An 18,428-nucleotide genomic window follows, 5' to 3' on the forward strand; every position below is an offset into this window, starting at 1 on the left:
GCGACAACCCGAGCCGCATGCCGCTTCGCCTGCCGGTACCTATCAGCTGCTTCTGGAGTCCCACAGGCCAAAAAGGCCCGGTAGGACTCCTTCTTCAGCTTGACAGCATCCCTCACCGAAGGTGTCCACCAACGGGTTCGAGGGTTGCCGCCGCGACAGGCACCAACAACCTTGCGGCCGCAGCTCCGATAGGCCGCCTCGGCAATGGAGGTACGGAACATGGTCCACTCAGACTCAATGTCCCCCACCTCCCCCGGAACGTGTTCGAAGTTCTGCCGGAGATGAGAGTTGAAGCTCCGTCTCACAGGGGACTCCGCCAGACGTTCCCAGCAGACCCTCACTACACGTTTGGGCCTGCCAGGTCTGACCGGCTTCCTCCCCCACCACCGGAGCCAACTCGTCACCAGGTAGTGGTCAGTGGACAGCTCCGCACCTCTCTTCACCCGAGTGTCCAAGACATACGGCCGCAAATCCGATGAGACGATGACAAAGTCAATCATCGAACTGCGGCCTAGGGCGTCCTGGTGCCAAGTGCACATATGGACGCCCTTATGCCTGAACATGGTGTTCGTGATGGACAATCCGTGACGAGCACAGAAGTCCAACAACAGAACACCGCTTGGGTTCAGATCGGGGGGGCCGTTCCTCCCAACCACGCCCCTCCAGGTCTCACTGTCATTGCCCACGTGAGCGTTGAAGTCTCCCAGTAGAACAAGGGAGTCCCCAGGAGGGGCACTCTCCAGTACCCCCTCTAAGGACTCCAAGAAGGGTGGGTAATCTGAACTGCCGTTCGGCCCGTAAGCACAAACAACAGTCAGAACCCGTCCCCCCACCCGTAGGCGGAGGGAGGCTACCCTCTCGTTCACCGGGGTGAACCCCAACGTACAGGCGCCCAAATGGGGGGCAACAAGTATGCCCACTCCAGCCCGGCGCCTCTCACCGTGGGCAACTCCAGAGTGGAAGTACGTCCAGCCCCTCTCAAGGAGACTGGTTCCAGAACCAGAGCCATGCGTCGAGGTGAGGCCGACTATTTCTAGCCGGAACCTCTCAGCCTCGCACACTAGCTCCGGCTCCTTCCCCACCAGAGAGGTGACGTTCCACGTCCCAAGAGCCAGCTTCTGCAGCCGAGGATCAGACCGCCAGGGTCCCCTCCCTTGGCTGCCGCCCATAGCACAATGCACCCGACCCCTTTGGCCCTCCGACAGGTGGTGAGCCCATCGGAAGGGGGACCCACGTCTCCTCTTCGGGCTGAGCCCGGCCGGGCTCCGTGGGTAAAAGCCCGGCCACCAGGCGCTCGCCATCGTGCCCCACCTCCAGGCCTGGCTCCAGAGTGGGGCCCCGGTGACCCGCGTCCGGGCGAGGGAAAACGCAGTCCAAAGTTCGTATTCATCATAGGGGTCTTCGGGCTGCACTTTGTCTGGTTCCTCACCTAGGACCTGTCTGCCTTGGGTGACCCTACCAGGGGCATAAAGCCCCAGACAGCATAGCTCCTAGGATCATTGGGACACTCAAACCCCTCCACCACGATAAGGTGGCAGCCCAAGGAGGAGCTGAGAAATTGTTGTGTTTGTTAAATGTGATCATTTAGATTCTTAGAGATGTGAAACCTATTTTTGATGCATTGTTTTTTTCTGGCATATTCTGCAGCAAAAACGATGACAAACTGTATTGTTATTATATAAACCATTCAATAAAATGACATAGATTATAACAGAATTGAGTGATAATTTGTACTAGTTGCATTTATCGTCCTTATGGCTACTGGGTATAAACTGATCTTCAGTCTGTCCTAAAAACTAATTTTCATGCATTCATTTTTCTTGATTGTGGAAACTATGTAATTATTTTCCTCAACAATTTGCTGTCTTTTGTCTTAGTTATATTTCTCTCTTTTCTGCTGCAGCTGTCTTCTATTATAGTTTACCATGTTTCTAACTAATTTAATCTCCACACATAGATATGTGTTTACTGTCTTAGAAAGCAAGTAGAACATTTGCCTTTCCTGTGAAAATGTAGAGTTAGTGCTGAATGTTACTGCTGAAAATTGTAGAAACAATTTATTTCAACTGCAGAACATTTGCTGAAATTAAATGAGAAGAAGAGCAGAAAAAAGTTAATCTGCAAATCTGGTTACAAAGCAAAAACTCTCAGCTAAACAATCATTTAAAATTAGTACTAACATCCCTGCTAAAAATGTTTAATATAGCAAAGAGTAATAACATTTAACCCATTTAGTGCAGTAGATGAAGAAAGCAGCTCATTCATGTTCATTGTGGATGAATGGAGGCTGGGGACCAATTATTTTAGCTTCTTAAAAATAATTAGTTCCCCCTTTATAACATGGGAGCTAATTAATTTATCAGCACGTCTTTAACTGTGTTTATTCATCTCATCATCAACAGCAAATGCTGTGAATTTGGTAACATTTACTTATTTGCCAAAGTTATGAGGGGGGAACCAAATATTTTAGCTGCTTGAAATAACCTGTCCTCCCTCCAAAGAGAGTTGAGCAGGGGAACAAATTATTTCATGCAACTCAAATATTTGGCTCCCCACTCATGATTTTGGCAATTAATGTCACCAAATGGTTGTTATGCAAATGTATTTTATCCAGTAATGTGTCATATTTTAGATAAGATCAGAATTTTCTAGAAAGCTGTCTCTCATCTTTTCAGGAAGTCTACTTTTTCGTCCCCTGCTATCAGCCAGCTTCCATCTTCTTGTATTGGCAATAAAAAAAATTATAAATACACAGAATGTGATGGAAAACCATGTTTGGTGACTGACTAATTTATCATGATTAAGTGACCAAAGTCGGGAAAAGACTGACTCTCTAAAACGACGGGTTGCCGGTCTTGTGAGAAATTCTGTTCCCCTGTAAAAATGTGTTCCCCCTGTGTCGGGAGCGCACATTGCAGCCAGAGAAGTGGATCTGGCGGATCTGACAATTTACACGGTGCTTCTGATCGATTTCTCGGTAAAAACGACTCATATAATCATGTCAATGTACTCATACAATCATGTCATGTCAATGCCGATTAAACGGCAGCTACCAAAATAAAATTACATTCATAAATAAACGAGGTCCTATGTGGAGGTCTTTTTTACGCTGTTTTGTGCTATTTTAAACGCGAAGTGAATCGATCTTTTTTTCAGCTTTTGTCTCGTACCCTGACAAATAAAAGTCAGTCAGCAAACACAGGTTTCCAACACGTAGTGTGTATTTATAATTTTTCATTTCTGATAAAGGAGGAGGGAAGTTGGCCAATAGCAGGGCACAAAAATAAAGATCTCCTGAAAAAAATCAGAGTGTACATTTTTTGGTAAATCCCATGTAAAATATGACAGAAAACTGGATTAAGGAAATGTATAGTATGCTATCACACATACTTTTTGAGAATTTGGAAACAGTTGCTTTTTATTTCCCAAATTTATGGGGAGAGAAGGAGACAGAATGGATATTTCAGCTGCCTGATATATTCTGTTCCCCCCTATAAAATGGAAACAAATTAATTTACCTGCAAAGTCTTTTATTGTGTTAATTCCCCTTATGATCAACAAGAAATCTTGCAAGTTTGAAAACATTTGCTCTTTTTTTGACAAAGTTAGGATGGGGGAACAAAATATTTTAAGCGCCTGATAAAATCTGTTCCCCCCCCTTAAAATGGAAACAAATTAATTTACCTGCAAAGTCTTTTACTGTGTTAATTCCCCTCACCATCAACAAGAAATCCTGCAAGTTTGAAAACATTTGCTCTTTCTTGACATTTAGGATGGGGAACAAAATATTTTAACGACCTGATGAAATCTGTTTGCCCCTATAAAATGTAAACAAATTAATTTACCTGCAAGTTTTTTACTGTGTTCATTCCCCGTATGATCAACAAGAAATCCTGCAAGTTTGGAAACATTTGCTCTTTTTTTGACAAAGTTAGGATGTGAAATAAAATATTTTAACTGCCTGATAAAATCTGTTCCCCTTCTATAAAATGGAAACAAATTAATTTACCTGCAAGTCTTTTACTGTGTTCATTCCCCTCATCATCAACAATAATTCCTGCAAGTTTGAAAACATTTACTCTTTTTTTGACAAAGTTAGGATGTGGAATAAAATACATATATATATTTTTTTAAGATTTTTTTTTGGCTCTGGTGGCCTTTATTTGGTCGTTAATTGACAGGAAAGTGGGTAATAAGAGAAGGGGGAAGACATGCAGCAAAGGTCGCCAATGCTGGGAATCAAACCTGCGACAGCTGCGTCAAGGACTAAGGCCTCCATACGTGGGATATGCTTAACCACTGCGCGAGCACAACACACCTGTGAACAAAATATTTTCACTGCCTGATAAAATCAGTTCCCCCTCTATAAAATGGAAACAAATTAATTTACTTGCAAGTCTTTTACTGTGTTCATTCCCCTCATCATCAACAAGAAATCCTGCAAGTTTGAAAACATTTGCTCTTTTTTGACAAAGTTAGAATGGGGAACAAAATATTTTTACTGCCTGATAAAATCTGTTCCCCCTATAAAATGGAAACAAATTAATTTACCTGCAAGTCTTTTACTGTGTTCATTCCCCTCATCATCAACAAGAAATCCTGCAAGTTTGAAAACATTTGCTCTTTTTTTGACAAAGTTAGGATGGGGGAACAAAATATTTTAACCACCTGATGAAACCTGTTCCCCTTCTATAAAATGGAAACAAATTAATTTACCTGCAAGTCTTTTACTGTGTTCATTCCCCTCATCATCAACAAGAAATACTGCAGGTTTGAAAACATTTACTCTTTTTTTGACAAAGTTAGGATGGGGAATAAAATATATATATTTTTTTTTAAAGATTTTTTTTGGCTCTCGTGGCCTTTATTTGGTAGTTAATTGACAGGAAAGTGGGTAATGAGAGAAGGGGGAAGACATGCAGCAAAGGTCGCCAAGGCCGGGAATCGAACCTGCGACAGCTGCGTCAAGGACTAAGGCCTCCATACGTGGGATGTGCTTAACCACTACGCGAGCACAACACACCCAGGAACAAAATATTTTCACTGCCTGATAAAATCAGTTGCCCCTCTATAAAATCGAAACAAATTAATTTAATTGCAAGTTTTTTACTGTGTTCATTCCCCTCATCATCAACAAGAAATCCTGCAAGTTTGAAAACATGTGCTTTTTTTTTGCCAAAGTTAGGATGGGGGAACAAAATATTTTAACCACCTGATGAAACCTGTTCCCCTTCTATAAAATGGAAACAAATTATTTTACCTGCAAAGTCTTTTACTGTGTTTTAAAAATATTTGCACTTCATTGTGTGATTTAAACTATCTTTCCATATCTACCTTATAATAAAATATGTTAAGAACAAATGTCAAACGTAGTTTTCAAATTGTAATTTATTAAACATTGTTCAACATACATAAACTACCAGCACTCCACAGTAAACTCAGGAACCTAAAGCAAACAGGTTCCTGATTTGCCAATTCAAAAAACTCATACGTTTTTTGAATTGGTGGGTTTCCCACACATGCCTGATGGAACCACCTCAGGCATATGTCACACTGGATCTATGAAAGAAACCAAAAATATAAACTATTTTTAAGAAAACATGTCTTTACATTGACAATATTTTTATGAATAATTTTAGATTCCCTTATATTCCAACTGCTGGAGAGTCTTATTAAAGCTTGTTTACGCTAGAAAAAATTAGGTAAAAGTTGTTCTCTTCCTTTGACTTACTAACTCTAAGTCTTTGAATAATTCTCTAAAATTTCTTACCCAGTTCACGTCCGTGTCACTTTCCTTCTCTCTACAGAAGTGGCACAAGTCTTTTAAGTAATCTGTTAACAACAAACGAAAAAACAGATCCACACACACATGATTATGCATGTACAATTGTTTGTGTGTGTGTGTGTGTGTGTGTGTGTGTGTGTGTGTGTGTGTGTGTGTGTGTGTGTGTGTGTGTGTGTGTGTGTGTGTGTGTGGGTTGTCCTAAGTGTCAACACAGTCATTTTGGGGATAAAATAGCATTATGACTTTTAATAACTATAGAAAAAGAAATTATTGTACTTATTAAGTTATAAACAAACCATTTTCTTAACTGTTTTCATATTCCATGTTGATGTATTCAACATGGAATATGTTGATTCCATGTTGCATTTTTTGATTAAAAAAAATGCAATTTGCATTTTTTTTAATCAAAAAATGCAAATTGCAGTAATCATGATAAAAATTCTCATTAACACTCAAAATAAGAATATTAATGTTATAATTACCACTGTCAAGGATAAGACTCACAGCAATGTCCAACCTCATGCTGTAGACCGCCGCAGTAGAAACAGGAAAATCCACTACCTCTTTTGCTAGGATTTTTTCTGCAAACTGAAATATACAGCTTTTTTTTTATGGTTCCAAGTTCAGTTAACTAAGAAAGTAATTCACTGTACATGTCTCAAAATATATATCAAAATTCTAAAAGTCATACACTGTGTGACAAAATGCACCTTCAGTGAAAATACACCACATGATGTACTGTCCTGTTGTTTGGGATGCTTCACTGTGTCACATCTCCAACGAGAGACATTGCACCCCTTCTTCCTCATAAATGCTCTGCAAATACAGATATGTTAATGAGAACAACTTGACATAAATTTCATACTTGAGTTAGACTTAAATTTTCTACCATACCTTGTGATTTGCAAATATTTCTGGATCTCATGTTTTGATTCCCCCTGTGGATTCAAGAACAAAGACTTTTTCTCTTGTGGGTAGATCACCTATAAAGTTTGCATTTGACAGTTTTCATGTGATTTGTGTTCATGACATAAGAATGACATACTGTAGGTTGTTTTTAAAGTTTTAGAAATTTTTATTACCACTAAAGTCCAGTGGTGGTGTTGATTGTTGATTCCCAGAATTATTTCATAATTACTTGGGTTCATCTTCTGATAATTAAGAAAAATATATTTTTCATATGAAGAAAACATTTTTAGTAAGACACATTGGCCTAAAATAATTTTTTTTATAGGTGATACAGACAAATCTGTAAAAACATATAACCATAAACATAATTTATTTTAATCGATTTAAAAATCCTAATAACACGTATAAGACTAACACAGAAAAACATAGTGGAATGTGTAAGATCCACCTTTAATCTAGGACTTTTTCCCTCCCACATTGCTGTCATTTCAAATGAATCTATGAACGCAGCCTGTCCTGTGTTCTTGTTGTTGTACCGTGTTTCCCCGATTGTAAGACGTATCGGGGGTTTCAGGGGGGTCGGCTAATATAAGTCGTACCCCGAAAGTAACGAAAGTAAGACATACGTCTTACTTTCGGGGAAACACGGGGTATTGTCACCTCCCTCTCATCTAGCTGCGCGCCGCCTCCTGCCCACGTCCGCACCGTCCCCCTCTCCATACGTCACCGTGCCGTCCCCTGCACTTCCTTTTATAAAACTGTTTTGTGGTGAATACAATACTGTTCAGGTTGTTAATAAATGTTCATTTTATAGTTAAAACAAAAAATTCGACAATTTTTTTCCAATATAAGACATACCCCGAAAGTAAGACATAGTGGGGCTTTTGGGGATAAAAAGAAAGTAAGACACTGTCTTACTTTTGGGGAAACACGTTATTCCTTCACAATGACAGCCATAAATGCATTAATTGACTGCAAATTTATAAGAAAAAGAAAGATTAGTTAAATACTGTAACAGCTGGTATATTTCAAAAATAATATAGTCATTGTACCCACCTGACTCTCCAGTTACATGTCAGGACCGATTTTATTAATGTCCCAGTAAAACAACTTATATCCATTCACTTTTGATAGAAGGACGTAGACGTTTTTTCCTTTAAAAGCATCATGCAAATTTGATGATCAGGATGGGTTGAGGAGTAGTGGCAAAGAAAACAAAAGCAAAAGATTGGTATCATTATCATGACACCTATTCATTTAATTTGACAAGATATTTGGTAACGCTTTATTTGAAGGGGTGTGCATAAGACTGGCATGACGTCATAAACATGACATAACATCAGTCATGAATATGAAGAAATCTTTATGAATGTTTATGACAGTTGTCATTAGGTGTCGTTCGGTAAATAATGACTTTTAATACAAAGTTGCTCTAATAGTTGCATTAAAAGTCCATTACAAGAGCCAACTTTGCATGATTTTGTAAATAATGGCAATTTAATGCAAATTTGGTACTTTCAATGCAACTGTTAGAGCTGCATTACTTTCATTAAAACAAGTCAAAAGCCTATCAGTGCAAAGACAGACAGTTTTTGTGAGACACACATATGTTTGATAATCCAAAATCAAATTTATATGCTTTGATATATATTTATACAAATTTAAAAGAAAACTTACATTTCTCTGGTAGAGATTGGGTAGTAGACTGAAGAGGGGTTATAGGCAGAGCAGAGGGAGGTGGTACTGGAGCAGAGGGAGGTGGTACTGGAGCAGAGGGGGGTGGTGCTGGAGCAGAGGGGGGTGGTGCTGGAGCAGAGGGAGGTGATGCTGGAGCAGAGGGAGGTGGTACTGGAGCAGAGGGAGGTGGTACTGGAGCAGAGGGGGGTGGTGCTGGAGCAGAGGGAGGTGATGCTGGAGCAGAGGGAGGTGGTACTGGAGCAGAGGGAGGTGGTACTGGAGCAGAGGGGGGTGGTGCTGGAGCAGAGGGAGGTGGTGCTCGAGCAGTAGGAAGGTGTTGCTGGAGCAAAGGGAGGTGATGCTGGAGCAGAGGGAGGTGGTGCTGGAGCAGAGGGAGGTGGTGCTGGAGCAAAGGGAGGTGGTGCTGGATCAGACGGAGGTGTTGCTGGAGCAAAGGGAGGTGGTGCTGGAGGAGTTGGAGGTGGTGCTGGAGCAGAGGGAAGTGGTGCTGGATCAGACGGAGGTGGTGCTGGAGCAGAGGGAGGTGTTTCTGGAGCAGAGGGAGGTGGTGCTGGAGCAGAGGGAGGTGGTGCTGGAGCAGAGGGAGGTGTTTCTGGAACAGAGGGAAGTGCTGCTGGATCAGACGGAGGTGGTGCTGGAGCAGAGGGAGGTGGTGCTGGAGCAGAGGGAGGTGTTTCTGGAGCAGAGGGAGGTGTTTCTGGAGCAGAGGGAGGTGTTTCTGGAACAGAGGGAGGTGGTGCTGGAGCAGAAGGAAGTGGTGCTGGAGCAGAGGGAGGTGGTGCTGGAGCAGAGGGAGGTGGTGCTGGAGCAGAGGGAGGTGTTGCTGGAGCAGAGGGAGGTGGTGCTGGAGCAGAGGGAGGTGGTGCTGGAGCAGAGGGAGGTGTTGCTGGAGCAGAGGGAGGTGGTGCTGGAGCAGAGGGAGGTGGTGCTGGAGCAGAGGGAGGTGGTGCTGGAGCAGAGGGAGGTGGTGCTGGAGCAGAGGGAGGTGGTGCTGGAGCAGAGGGAGGTGGTGCTGGAGCAGAGGGAGGTGGTGCTGGAGCAGAGGGAGGTGTTTCTGGAGCAGAGGGAGGTGTTTCTGGAGCAGAGGGAGGTGTTTCTGGAACAGAGGGAGGTGGTGCTGGAGCAGAAGGAAGTGGTGCTGGAGCAGAGGGAGGTGGTGCTGGAGCAGAGGGAGGTGGTGCTGGAGCAGAGGGAGGTGGTGCTGGAGCAGAGGGAGGTGGTGCTGGAGCAGAGGGAGGTGGTGCTGGAGCAGAGGGAGGTGTTGCTGGAGCAGAGGGAGGTGGTGCTGGAGCAGAGGGAGGTGGTGCTGGAGCAGAGGGAGGTGGTGCTGGAGCAGAGGGAGGTGGTGCTGGAGCAGAGGGAGGTGTTGCTGGAGCAGAGGGAGGTGGTGCTGGAGCAGAGGGAGGTGGTGCTGGATGAGCCAGGGATTGAGGATAATTTATTTTACACTCCAATCTTTTCAGGAAGTCTTTATTTTTGTGTCCTGCTATCGGCCAGCTTCCCTCCTCCTTTATCAGAAATGAAAAATTATAAATACACACTACGTGTTGGAAACCCGTGTTTGTTGACTGACTTTTATTTGTCAGGGTACGAGACAAAAGCTGAAAAAAAGATCGATTCACTTCGCGTTTAAAATAACACAAAACAGTGTAAAAAGACCTCCACACAAGACCTCGTTTATTTATGAATGTATTTTTATTTTGGTAGCTGCGGTTTAATCGGCATTGACATGACATGATTGTATGAGCACATTGACATGATTATATGAGTAGTTTTTACCGAGAAATCGATCAGAAGCACCGTGAAAATTGTCAGATCCGCCAGATCCAATTCTCTGGCTGCAATGCGCGCTCCCGACACAGGGGGAACACATTTTCACAGGGGAACAGAATTTCTCACAACAACTGTTTGAACGCCCCACCATCCGTCTCAATTATCGAGTACTTTGGCAAGATACTTCACTCGATTTGCTCGTATTATCCATAAGGGGGCGGTAATGCAACGATGTGAATGCCGACGGTCATAAAATCCCCAAGAAGAATAGGAGGAAGAACGACAAGATGGCGCATGGTTTGTTTTGTTGAATTTTCGACAGTTTGTCTCAACGAGAAGTTAATCCTGCTGAAGAAACTTTCACAGAGTTTAAAGGAATCATCGTCAAGTCGGAGGAAGAGATGGATGATCAGCGCAGACTGCTGGATTTCTCCCAGATTCCCCGGATAATCTTACACCGGATAGGTAGGAAACACCAGCGTTTGGACGAAGGTTAAGGTCTAAATGTAGAAGCTTTCTGTATGAGGATCATTTAGTAACTGTACCCCTCCTGTGTAAATGTTTTGATATCGGATAAATGAACGCGAACATCACAACTACTACGCTGTGAGAATGTCTTATTTATGTAGAGAGAAAAAGGAACCAATGACCTTTTTATGGCTCTCCTCCTTTAACTAACGAGTCTTCTTTACTAAAGTAAACAGGAGAAATGTGAACAATGCAGCGCAAGGCCAGTAAAGCAAGCAACATAAAACGATATTAGCGGTGTTAGTAGCTGCAAAATGTAATAATTGTTAATAAATAAATTGTAGTGGCGAATATTTATCAAATCAAATATCCTATAAAAGTCAAATCAACAAACTACTGCTGCCGTGACGTGATGCTTCATACGCAGGTAAAATAAGCTTAATGTTGAAAAAACCTGAAAATTGCTTTTATGTTGTTCTTTTTTCAGTTTGGCTAGCAAATAACAAAGATCAAATTTTTCATTGTTTCCTCTCCTGCTCTGGTGAAAGCCCAGTGCATGCTGGTCCTGTACCAGACCCTGTACTTGAAGAAAATGGACCCACTGTCAAGATTCTGGGTTCTTGGGTTAGGATTTTGGTTTTGTGTTTTTTCTGTTTCACCATTATGTTCTAGTTTACTGTAGATCTTGCCTTCATGATTATTCTAGTTTCATTATTTAATGTTACTTATTTTGATTAGATCTCTCATTCTTTTATGTCAGTCCCTTGTTGCGTTTCCAGTTGTGTTTATTTCTTAGTTATTACTCTTCAAGTTATTCTTCAGTATTTCTTATTCCCAGTGGTGGAGAAAGTACTCAAAAAATTTACTTAAGTAAAAGCACAAATACACAGACAAAAATGTACTCAAGTAAAAGTATCACATTAACATTTGTAGTTAAGTAAAAGTAAAAAAATTACTGGCTATTAAAAATACTTCAGTAGTAAAAGTAAAAGTACTTGCTGAACGCATTACCTAATCACTAATACAATATCGTTAAGTGTACTGATCGTATTTAATTTTAGTATAAGAGTAATGTGCCATTTTGATGAGCAATGCCACAGATAAAGCATGTTTTTATTGTGTTTAGTTTTTGCACCGTGGTTTAGATTCAGATATGTGATTCTATGCATCATAATTTTAGGGATGGAAACATCTTGTCTCCTGTCCTAACACAGCATGACCTTCACTTTCTAAATGCCATTAGTGGCATTTATTTTGAAAGAAACCAACAGAAAGGGGATGGAAGATGTCAGTGATTTAGTGAAACTTTTAACATTACAGCACTAACAGGCAGCGGTGTATGTTTCCTAACTGTGGCTAAAGCTGCTGCTAACTGGTTTACTCTCCGATGGCAGGCTGGTTCCTTTAAATACAGTTGGAGAATGGTAAATTGACAACGACTAATAACAGCTAACACTTAAATACTGTTTTATTAAAGTTGATACAGAAAGTGAACCTCTAAACCTTACAGCACTGACAGACAGCGGTGTATATATTTCCCCAACTGTGGCTTAAGTTGCTGCTAGCTGGTTTACTCTCCGATCGGAGGCTGTTTATTATATACACAGTCAGAGAATGGTGGATTGACAATGAGTAATAAAGGCTGTCTAACACTTAAATGCTGTTTTTATTAACCTTACCTTTTATTATATCCTTAAGATAATGACTATTCGTGAATTTTTCAGTCAGGTTTCCCGAGGCAAAATCACACCGGAAGTAAAAATACACCTCTTCTGAGTTATGCCGGCCATTGTCTGACGTCACTGTGAAAAGGGTCTATCTATATTTTATTATTTAGCCACCGTGTTCCTGCAAGTGTTCCGTCAATCCGTGTTTCCCCATCAGATACGGTTCCCCTTGCGTCTTCTTGCCGCTCCGCCCCACTAACGCGGCAAAAATACACGCATGCTCGTGATGAGCACTGAGAAAGCACGCTCGTAGCAAGCACACGCTTGTTCTTGTCTGGGGAACTATGAACACCGTGAAAGCTCAAACAACATGCTTCGGCAAAGTTGCCACACTTTCTTCACGTTTTTGCGTGAAATTAATACTACTACTAATAACAATAATAATAAATGTATATGTGTTAAGTATATTATTATTATTATAAATAAATAATATAGATATAGCTCTATCTGTAGATAAATATCTACAGAGATAAAAAGTGCTATATGAATTAAAAACAGGGCAATGCATTTTAATGGTCAATATTACCCATCAGATACCATTCCCCCTGTGGTAAAGGGGGGAACGGTATGTGATGCCCATATTTCACGCATCGGATACCGTTTCCCCTATGTTAAAATCACCCATCAGACACCGTTTCCCCTGTATAACAGTGGGGGAACGGTATCTGATGGCCATATTTCACCCATCAGATACCATTCCCCCACTGTAAAACAGGTGTGCTAGACTAAAGTAACTAGACAATAATTGATAAAACAGAAAAGCACAAAAAGCTAAATCCCAACCCAAAATCCAGAGTCCAGACACTGACTCACACGCAGAACTCTCCCAGGAGACATTTGAAAGAGATGAATACAGTTTATTGAACAATCACTGAATAATGAATGTGTTGTGCTTGGTCTGGTGGAACAGGCAGAAGTTCCTCCAGGATGTACATTTGGGCATGACAACAAGTTTTCACCTGACTTTGCCTCATTGATAAAATGACCAGATGAGGTTGGCACATTAAGACAAAGCCATCTGCATGATGTGGCATTTAATATTAATGTATCTAGAAAAATCCTGCAGTCTGCACTGATGATCCATCTAATATGGTTCTGAAGACACTTATAATCATGCCTCGTTATTATAGCTTATGTATGTGATTATTTTTCTTTTTTTGTATGAATAGATTTAATTTTTGCAAATTAGTTTACATAGTTTCCCACTGGCAACAATAACCAACTACCATAAACAACATAAAACATAATAATTCCTAAATAATAGGAATAATTACAACTTGCACTTAGTTCAAATTTTCCAATTAGAAATTTGGGATTAAATGGGTTACTGTCTGAATGTCTCCTCTCATTTACTTCAATAAATAAAGTTAACAATTCCTCCTTTTTTTCTGTTTTTATGTCCAGATTGCCTGCAACATAACATTTACAAGGAGAAGCTATGTAAACAGGAGAGGAGAACCACTCTGGACCAGGAGGAGTTAGAACCTCTGCAGGTGAAACAAGAACAGGAAGAACCAGAAGATCAAAAGATAAAAGAAGAGCAGGAGGATTTAAAACACCAGCAGATAAAGGAAGAGCAGGAGGATCTAGAACATCAGCAGATAAAAGTGGAAGAGAAAGAAGTTTACTGCAGTCAGGGTGAAGAACAGGTTGAGTTAAAACAGGAGACTGATACCTGCATGGTGGTTCCTGTTGATGAACAAACATCTCATACTGAATCAGAACCAAACAGGAACCAAGTCATCTTCCAGGAAGGTTCTGGAGCTGAGAACCAAAATCAGGAAAGAAGAAAACCGTTCTCATGTGAGACTTGTGAAAAACATTTCACTGCCATATCTACTCTTAATCGTCATATTAGAATTCACACGGCTGAAAAGCCGTTTTCATGTGTGAACTGTGGAAAATGTTTTAGTCGAAAACAGCATTTAACTCTGCACATGATGATTCACACTGGTGAAAAGCCGTTTTCATGTGTGAACTGTGGAAAAAGTTTTAGTCGAAAACAGCATTTAACTCAGCACATGAGGATTCACACTGGTGAAAAGCCATTTTCATGTGTGAACTGTGGAAAAGGTTTTAGTGGAAAACGGAATTTAATTCAGCACATGATTATTCATTCTGGTGAAAAGCCATTTTCATGTGAGACCTGTGGAAAAAGTTTTAGTCAGAAACGGAATTTAACTCGGCACATTATGATTCACTCTGGTGAAAAGCCATTTTCATGTGTGACCTGTGGAAAAAGTTTTAGTGAGAAACAGAATTTAACTCAGCACATTATGATTCACACTGGTGAAAAGCCGTTTTCATGTGGGAACTGTGGAAAAAGTTTTCTTCACAAACAGCATTTAACTCGGCACATGATAATTCACACTGGTAAGAAGCCGTTTTTATGTGGGAACTGTGGAAAAAGTTTTAGTATAAAACAACATTTAACTCGGCACATGATGATTCACACAGGTGAAAAGCCGTAGGACTATGTTCCATATATGTCCCTGTTGAGGTTCACTATAAAAGTCATTTAGATGAAAACGAGTCATACACTGGAGGGCTTTCTTGTCTATAAAGTGGGAAAATTGTAACATTTGTTAAATGTGATAATTTGGATCTTGACATTTTGATATTTAGAGATGTGCAATATGAACTTGAAGGATTGATATGTATTATTCTGAATGGAGAGAACCAGTGGGGTGGAGATTTAATTTAATACATTTTTATCCAAAAAAATGTGCTGTTGTGCACTAACTGTATATTTTCAGTAATTGTTTTCCACTTTTAAATTTACTGTATTTAAAAATTTATTTGATAGGTTTGTCTATAAAACAAAGCTAGACTGAAACTGATGTTATTTATTTCAAATTATATTAATTAACCAGTTTATGTAAAAGCTTTTCAAATAAATTAACCTGCCCTTTTACTTAGAAAATGCAATATTTAACATAAACATATTTTTATTCATTGATTGTTTTTGATTGTACAAAGTATGTGATTATTGTCTCCAATAATTTGGTGTTGTATTTTTTTTCTATTTTTTGCTGTGGCTGTTTTTTTTAAATTAGAGATCACTATATATATATTTTTTTAAAGTTGAAACTAATTTAATGTTTGATATGTTTGATTAAGTCCTTACAAAGCCACTTGATGACTTGCATTTCCTTTGAAAATGCAGTGAGTGCTGAACGCTACTGCTGAAACTTGCAGAAATATTGCATGTTCAAGTGCAGAATCATGGTTACAAAGGTAAAGTATAATATATATTGAATAATTTTAGGATTAAAGTAATAAGAGTGTATAAGATAACATTAGTTAAAAAGAATCATTCAAATTTTATTTGTATAGCACATTTCAGCAGCAAGGCATTTCAAAGTGCTTTACATAATTAAAATAAAAACAGCATGTGACTGAATAAATAGTGAGAAAGGGAAAGATAAAAAAAAAACAGAAATAAAAAAATTAAAAAGTATAAAAACTTTAACATTTAAAACTTCTTTAGTTAAACCGCCATTTGACAAGGACTCAAACCTTTAAAGAAGAAAAGAAAACCGTTAGCTTAAATATCAATATCATGTTGGCTTACGCTAGCGTGTTGGTTAACACGACTTAACCCATTAAATAAGGGAGGTTTAGTTTTGGGTAGAAAATTAACTAAAGATCTAATTTTGGCTTAAATTCTATTATTATCATGTTGCGGTATGTTAGCATATGGCATGTTGGATAACATTAACTCAAGCCAAAGAGTAAGTTAAGCCTAGCTTTTTTTTGTCCCAATTAAACAAAAGCTAATGTTACCTTAAATGCTACATTATGTTGGGTATAGAGTCGCCACTCGTCCCTTAAAATACGAAATCGTCCCATATTTGGCTTTTAATGTTGCGTTCCGTATTGAACCGTTATGGGACGCGATTTGTTCCGTATTTCTACAAATGTCCCATAGACACGCTTATCACACATATCAACACTAACAATAATGACCAAAATAAAACACAGGAAATATTATGGACAGCTAAATTCTCGTGGCAGGAGCGAAAGGACCCCAGAACGCTACGAACGAGAAGGACCTCGTTGCAGCAAACAGAAAGGGGCGGGACGGACCACTGTCGGTCTCATATCTTATTTGGAAATGGGACCATTGCAATCCAGAAGTGAAGGGGGCGCTGTTTCCTATACTTCCGTTTTTATTTTCTTTTGAAATCTGTGATATACTTTCAGCTTTAGGAAGTAATTTCACTCTCAGAATGTATTTGAACTTCTCTCTTTTTTTTTACTTCACGGCAGCTCACAGTTTTGAGCAAATTCTGTAGCTTTCAGTGTACTTCTAAATCTACTCCCTAGTCGCATCATTTTGGGCTTGCGACTGCCTCTAATGGCGTAGGCGTGGTAACACAACTAGTCTAGTTACATTACTAAATTAGAATACCACAAAGTCTTTATTACTTATTTTTAATTCTGGCATTACTGAAATAGTAAAAGATAAATTCCCTCACAAAAGAACATACCTTTTCATTTTCTTAAGGAAGTAGAGTTAATTAAATGAGAAACAAGAACTGAAGTGATTACAGTTTCACTTGATGTCCAACCTGTTGAAACTGTGGCAAATTTTAAATACCTCGAGTCGTTCCTGGACAGTCAGCTCAACTTTGCTGAAAACACTGACTATATTTTTAAAACCTTTCTCAGAGACTCTACCTTTTAAGAAGACCTAGGGATCACCCAACTTGAGGTTGTGCACAACCTCTAGTTAGGTAGAGGTTGTTGAGTTAAAATTTTAAAATTTTAACTTGAGTTTTAACTCATCTCAAGTTAAAACAACATTTTAACTCAAATTTTAACTTTTCATCTTCTCGGCTGGTTTGGTCACATGAGATCCAGACTGACAATCTTTTAAGAATACTTTGAAATTGAATGGCAGGTATAACAGCAGGTAAATAATGGTGAAACCAAAAACAACCCTGTCTCAACTGTTTGCTGAAAGAACATGAAAGATGGCAAGAGTTATTTTAGCAGAGAGCATCCATCCTCATTATTCATCAGTTTGAACCTCTGAGCTCATGAAGGCGTTACTGTGTTCCCCTGGCAACTAAGAACATCTATTAGAAGTTATTTATTGACTGCAATAATTATTCTTAACCAAACTAAATAATATTTACCTATAGTATGCAAAGTGTTTTGTTTTATTCACAAATTGTTGATAACAATCAATCAATCAATCAATCAATCAATCGTATCGTCGCCACAGATGGGTAGTGTAATAATGTGATTCATGAATATTATTTATCGTTTTAGAGTCAAAGGAAAATGTCCTTGTTGATAGATTAAATAGTTTCATCTTATTTTTTTCTACATATAAGACCCTACCAACTCAGAAAGTTTCTCAGAATAATATACATGGCACGGTAAAAACAAAACAAAATTTTTGCTTATATCTGTTTAGCAACCCTGGTTGTAACAACCTGGGTTGTTATTCTTCTGTACCTAATTCATTTGCTTGTTATTGACTTTTGCTCAATTAAATTTCTTATGTATACACTGCGAATAGTATTTTTATTATTGATCATGTTGTTTTTCATGTCTCCTTATTTCTTTTGTTCTTCCCATAATTTATAGAGATATATAGATATTACTTATAATGTATGTGATAGGTATTTTTCCCAAACCTACATAAAAGAACCACAGACAACGTATATGAATTTTATGGCCGAACCTTTGCAAAACGAGAAGACTCAGCTTCAGCTATTACAACTAAAAACCAGCGATCAGCCCCGAAACCTGGGAGTAGTGATGGACTCTGACCTGAACCTTCAGAGCCACATTAAGACAGTCCCAAAGTCGGCCTTCTATCACCTGAAGAACATCTCCAGGATTAGAGGACTTATGTCTCAGCACAATCTAGAGAAACTCATCCATGTGTTTATCTTTAGCCGCATTGATTACTGCAACAGCGTCTTCACAGGTCTGACTAACAAATCAATCAAACAGCTGCAGCTGATCCAGAAGCTGCTGCTCGTGTTCTCACTAAAACTGTTTATTCCTGTTTTTATTTTAATTATGTAAAGCACTTTGAAATGCCTTCC

At 39.6% G+C, this 18,428-nt stretch overlaps 2 protein-coding genes and 1 long non-coding RNA gene across 3 annotated transcripts in view; 2 read left to right on the top strand and 1 right to left on the bottom strand.

Moving 5' to 3' along the window:
- Positions 1-18,428, top strand: part of LOC103472602 (uncharacterized) — an 80,745-nt gene that overhangs the window by 18,196 nt on the left and 44,121 nt on the right. The window lies entirely within an intron of this gene.
- On the bottom strand, positions 5,371-8,221 carry LOC103472621 (uncharacterized). The gene is made up of 7 exons (XR_014089734.1): positions 7,143-8,221; positions 6,868-6,936; positions 6,680-6,723; positions 6,496-6,601; positions 6,268-6,373; positions 5,771-5,832; positions 5,371-5,559 (listed from the first exon to the last, which is right to left on the bottom strand). It is a non-coding gene; the product is annotated as an uncharacterized LOC103472621 (long non-coding RNA).
- On the top strand, positions 10,427-17,886 carry LOC145553689 (uncharacterized). The gene is made up of 2 exons (XM_081612543.1): positions 10,427-10,630; positions 13,765-17,886. Exons 1-2 carry the CDS (start codon positions 10,567-10,569, stop codon positions 14,829-14,831), a joined length of 1,131 nt encoding a protein of 376 aa, XP_081468669.1. The 5' UTR covers positions 10,427-10,566; the 3' UTR covers positions 14,832-17,886.

This window comes from Poecilia reticulata, chromosome 11 (genome assembly GCF_904066995.2).
Source record: "Poecilia reticulata chromosome 11, P_reticulata-male-v2, whole genome shotgun sequence".
In the NCBI taxonomy this organism is placed as follows: Eukaryota; Metazoa; Chordata; class Actinopteri; order Cyprinodontiformes; family Poeciliidae; genus Poecilia; species Poecilia reticulata.

Coding starts and splice junctions, on each gene's coding strand:
- LOC145553689 (XM_081612543.1), top strand. CDS start 10,567: ATGGATGATCAGCGCAGACTGCTGGATTTCTCCCAGATTCCCCGGATA. Junction 10,631..13,764: donor GATAATCTTACACCGGATAG/GTAGGAAACACC, acceptor TTTTATGTCCAG/ATTGCCTGCAACATAACATT.